Source organism: Carex rostrata, chromosome 30 (assembly GCF_964058835.1).
Source record: "Carex rostrata chromosome 30, lpCarRost1.2, whole genome shotgun sequence".
NCBI lineage: Eukaryota > Viridiplantae > Streptophyta > Magnoliopsida > Poales > Cyperaceae > Carex > Carex rostrata.
Window position 1 is genome coordinate 2,622,743 of NC_135947.1, and position 5,171 is coordinate 2,627,913.

General features: G+C 32.5%; 1 protein-coding gene across 1 annotated transcript; it reads right to left on the reverse strand.

The window, feature by feature from the left end:
• Positions 1 to 566: 566 nt before the first annotated feature.
• On the reverse strand, positions 567 to 2,367 carry LOC144546841 (Auxin-responsive family protein). The gene is made up of 2 exons (XM_078295412.1): positions 1,832 to 2,367; positions 567 to 1,356 (listed from the first exon to the last, which is right to left on the reverse strand). Exons 1-2 carry the CDS (start codon positions 2,342 to 2,344, stop codon positions 667 to 669), a joined length of 1,203 nt encoding a protein of 400 aa, XP_078151538.1. The 5' UTR covers positions 2,345 to 2,367; the 3' UTR covers positions 567 to 666.
• Between the last annotated feature and the right edge of the window lie 2,804 nt (positions 2,368 to 5,171).

Below are 5,171 nucleotides of genomic sequence, written 5' to 3' on the forward strand. Positions count from 1 at the left end.
CCCGCCAAACAGAGCAGGTATACTTGTTCTTATATGCCTATTATTAAGGGCTATATAGGTATGTATCACTATTGGTTCGATGTTGTAAGAATTTCTCAAATTAAAAGCTCTTTTGCAATTTGGAAAATAGATTAAAGAATTTTAGGAGGTTAATTGACAATAATCAGGGTTTCTGTTTATAAATTTCAACTAATTATATGTTTCTACCAACAAAGAAGAACAGGCTGATGAAGAAAATATACACAGAGGTCAACCGATCAATTGAGAAACATGATTAAAACATAAAGAGCAGTTATGTGTAGAGGGCAATAGAGAAGCAATGATCCCCTTGGATTATTATTAGAATCAAATCTGAAATCTGATTCATCAAACTAGTTAATGACCCAAATAATTATGTACTAATATTAAATAATTTCTACATAATTTTTTATCTTCCAATATTGCATAAATTTGAAATGATGAACAAACAATTATTTTCTCAAAATTTAAATTTCACAGTTAAAAGTATATATTTGACGCTGACTGTATAACAAATTAAGGGGAGAAAATTTGTAATCCTGTTGAACTTCACCAAAAATTATCAAGAGAACTCAATATATTAACCATCCACAGCAAACCAAACAATTACTTCTATAAAATTAAAAAAAAAGTTGCATGAACTCTACACTAATAGCCCACTCTTCCTTTGCCATTTTGATTCACTTCTCCACTGCTTTCCCTCCTCACTTTCTCCTCCTCTGCACGGCGACAAAACACGACCCAAGCATTCACCTCTAATGCTATACATGCCCCGATGAATGTCGAGAGAACAAGACAGTAACTCAGCTTCCAATATGATCCACTTAGACCCATAACATCAAATCCCTGAAACACATTAACCACACCAAGAACAATGCAACTATACCCAACAAAGTGGTGGTACGACTTCCAATATTTCCGGTACTTGTTGGTTGTCTTTGGCCGGAATAGAAGTGCGGCAAACTGAAGCCCGCCAATCACAAAAGTCGTTATGCCAAGTGACCGATGCAACCCGTAAGTGACACCAACCGATGCATTTCCCATGATTATTCCGATCGCAAATCCAGCTGTCCCTGCGAGAAATCCAATGATCTGCACAGTTGCGTGCACATAAAACCATGTCGGTCCAAACAATGATGTGAATGGTCTGAGATAGCGTGCCATTGCAACTCCGATGGGGAGAATGATGCCCCAGGAAGCGCAATTTAATGTGCCGTGGATCCATCGGAGGTTTGATGAGATGGGTGGGCTGGTTTCAGAGGCAGTCGAGACAATGTCAATTGTGGCATGTGATGCAAGATCAGATGCAGCTGTGTTGTGGATGGTCGGAGAATAGCCCTAAGCATAAAAATCAATTGATTAGATTATTGATTCTTGTTTAAATCCGGAAGGATTCAATCAATAACCCGGTGAAAATATAAAAGATGCAAAGTTGCAGTGTCCTCTGAGCAGAGGGTAAATATTTTAACAGAGGAGTTTTGGCTTCCTGCAGTGCACAGACTAGAATTAAAACAGCGCTGCAGGAAGCAATACTGCTCTGATAAAAAAAATTACCCCTGAGCAGAGGACCCATACTTATTTAACAATGGTAAATTAGGCAAATTGATAAACTATATGCCGCTAACAATTGTTCTCAATAAATATTATGAGGAGAGATTATGCATGTAGAAGGAATCTATTGAAGATCATTTTTCTTATACACTATTATTTTATTATGGTACCACTGAAAAAAGTAAAAGTATGGCAATGAATTGTGGGTTGTAGACTTCTAATAGAGGTATGGAAAATGTGTGATCAATATCTTGACACTTACCTGGACATATAGACCTCTGTTCCACACAAAATTGATCCGGGTCTTATTCGGCGATAGCTTAATGGCAAAGAATATCTGAACAATGTCACCGTCTCGAATTCCCGATCTCGATGAGACGGACGAAGTGAGTAGCGGTATATCAAGTCGCCGTGAGACGAATGGCGTGCTCTGAAGTTTCACAGAAGGATCAAGAATGAAAGGGAGAACTATAAGAGATCCGGAACTCGGGTCCGAAAAGGCAACAAGTGCACGTGTTCCCGTCATTGTGGGAGAAGTCGGGTTTATGCCGCACCCAACCCAACCCGACGGAGATATGAACGAGCCGGTGAAGGCGAGATCCAATGTGGCATTTGTTGCGTGATACGTCCAAGCGAGGGTTGCTCCTTGTGTCGGTAAGGAGATGCATTTTTGGTATGTTTTGAGTGGGGTAGTGATTGTGCACCGGCTGGCTAAGGTTATGGTAATTAGGGTTTGTGGGTACAAGAGGAAAATCAAGAAGAGAAGGGGAAGCATGGTGCTGTGTTGTGTTTAGAGTGAGATGTCTTCTGTTGGTGTTTGTAAACTATGTATTGTGTAGTAGTGAAGTGTTTGTTAGATTGGACTTAATCATTTGGAGATATTGGTTTTATTGCTTTACACTTGGCTTTGAAGTCAAGTAAGAGGAAATAAGGTGTCTTTCATTATGACCTTGTATGACTTTTATGTGTTTTCTTATGGGGAATCGTGACTTAATTATATCAGTTCATCAGTTGGGTTTGTTGGTTCTAGTGGTTTGATTTTGCCCCAGTCGGGTATACCCTACCCTGTCCGTCCGTATCCTATGCCCGGGGTACCCGTGCCCGAGTCCGGGTATAAGTTGGGTACGTGGGTAGGGGCAACAAACGGACCGGACCGATTTTTTGGACAAATACCCGACCATACCCTACCCAATCATACCCGTACCCGACTATACCCGTACCCGAGTACCCAACTACCCCTACCCGATATCCGTCTACTGTTCACTTTAATTCAAAAATCCAAAGTTCCCTCCCACCGGTTCAATCCCATCCGGACCCGACCGGCCGGACCCACCTGGACCGGACCGAACCGACCGGATGGGACATAATTTTTTTCTTCTTCTGTTATTCTTTAAAAATTAAAAATTTAAATTTTATCCCTCCAATCAAAATTTCTTTAAATACCCCTCTTCCTCCTTCATTTTCACATCTCCATCTCAATTCTCATTCTCTTAAATTTCTATTATTCTCAAATTTTAAATTTATTGTTTAAAAAAATATATAGTTGTAAATTTAATTCTTTCTACAAATACGCAAACGGAATTACGAAGGTATCGAAATTACGAAGTTCAGCACCTCCTGCAAGATTTTTCCGAGAGATTTAAATGTTACATTTATTTCACGTTAGATTAATTTATTTTTGTAGAGTAAATTTAATTTATGTAGATTTATTGGATGTTAAGTAATTAGATATTTATATTTGTTAGATTTATTTTATGTTAGATTTGTTAAATTTGTTAAGTAATTAGATTTGTTAGATTTATTGAATATGTTAGATTTATAACTCAGAATAGATACAACTTTTCATAAATTAAATGTCCTAGAAGGATCACAATATTTTCTAGATTACATAGAAGTGACTTTTGAACCGGGATCAATAACTCAGAATCTAAGCATTTTTATTTTTTTTCCAATAGCACATAAAGAAATATATTAATTTTTCTTACAGCCGCGAAAAATCCGGCCTGAAAAATATTGATCCGGGTTATTAGTTGCAGTCTTTCTAATAAATCAAATTATATTGTATTCCATTTATTTTTAAAGAAATATATTCAACATTTCTAATATTTTAATACAAAAATAAAAAATTTCTGTTTTAAAAAAAAAACGAAAAAAAAAGGAAAATGCACAAATCCGATTAACCATTAACCGGACTCAAATCAAATTTCCGGTTAATGGTTAACCGGACTATTTCAATGGGTCCGGGAAACCAATAACCGGAAATTTGATTTGAGTCTGGTTAATGGTTAACCGGTTTGGGTAGTTTTGCAATTTCATTAGCTAGTTGGTTAGTTTTTTAAATTTATATTTTATTTTGGATATAAATAAAAAAATCGGTCTGTTTTTATTTTGTGTTTTTTATTTTTGTTTTTTAAATTCTGTTTTTTAAATTCTATTTTTTAATTTCTGTTTTTTAGATTTATTTTTGTAAATGTTAGATTTATTTTGAATAGGTTAGATTTATTTTTAAAAATGTTAGATTTATTTTGAATAGGTTAGATTTATTTTTGTAAATGTTAGATTTATTTTGAATAGGTTAGATTTATTTTTGTAAATGTTAGATTTATTTTTAAATAGGTTAGATTTATTTTTGAAAATGTTAGATTTATTTTTAAATAGATTAGATTTATTTTCTATTTTTTAATTTCTGTTTTTTAAATTCTGTTTTTTAATTTCTGTTTTTTAAATTCTGTTTTTTTATTTCTGTTTTTATTTTTGTTTTTTAATTTATGTTTCTTAAATTATGTTTTTTAATTTCTGTTTTTTAGATTTATTTTTAAAAATCTTAGATTTATTTTGAATAGGTTATATTTATTTTTGTAAATGTTAGATTTATTTTGAATAGGTTACATTTATTTTTGTAAATGTTAGATTTGTTTTTAAATAGGTTAGATTTATTTTTAAATAGGTTAGATTTATTTTTGAAAATGTTAGATTTATTTTGAATAGGTTAGATTTATTTTCTGTTTTTTAAATTTTGTTTTTTTAATTTTGTTTTTTTATTTCTGTTTTTCAATTTCTGTTTTTTTATTTCTGTTTTATCTCTGTTTTTTTTATTTCTGTTTTTTAATTTTTGTTTTTTAAATTATGTTTTATCAATTTAAAATGTAAACTAAAAATTTCGAGATATAAATAAATTATGAAACTATATAATTACAATGAGAATTTGAAAATAAAATAAAATAAAATAACTCGTGTAAAGAAATAAATAAATACATTTGTACTTAGTCGATTAAACATACAAATTTTCGCAAGAATAATTCTTAAATATAAGTTACAAATTTTATTTATGTAGGAATTATAAAAATGTGACTCAATAATTTTATGTATATATATATATATATAGAGTAAGGCTTGGGTGCTATGGATAGCATAGACGGCTACGGTGCTACGGTTCAATATTCGAGTTTTCAAAATCCTAACGGTCGATCCGAACTGTTCATCTTGTTCTCCATATTAATATGTGTTTGGAGACCAAATTTTACATTTTTTGAAAATTTTTTACTATTTTTTTAGCTAGATAGAAAATCAAATATCTGAATGGTGCATAATTTTTTAGATCA

Coding starts and splice junctions, on each gene's coding strand:
- LOC144546841 (XM_078295412.1), bottom strand. CDS start 2,344: ATGCTTCCCCTTCTCTTCTTGATTTTCCTCTTGTACCCACAAACCCTA. Junction 1,357..1,831: donor ACAGAGGTCTATATGTCCAG/GTAAGTGTCAAG, acceptor TTTTATGCTTAG/GGCTATTCTCCGACCATCCA.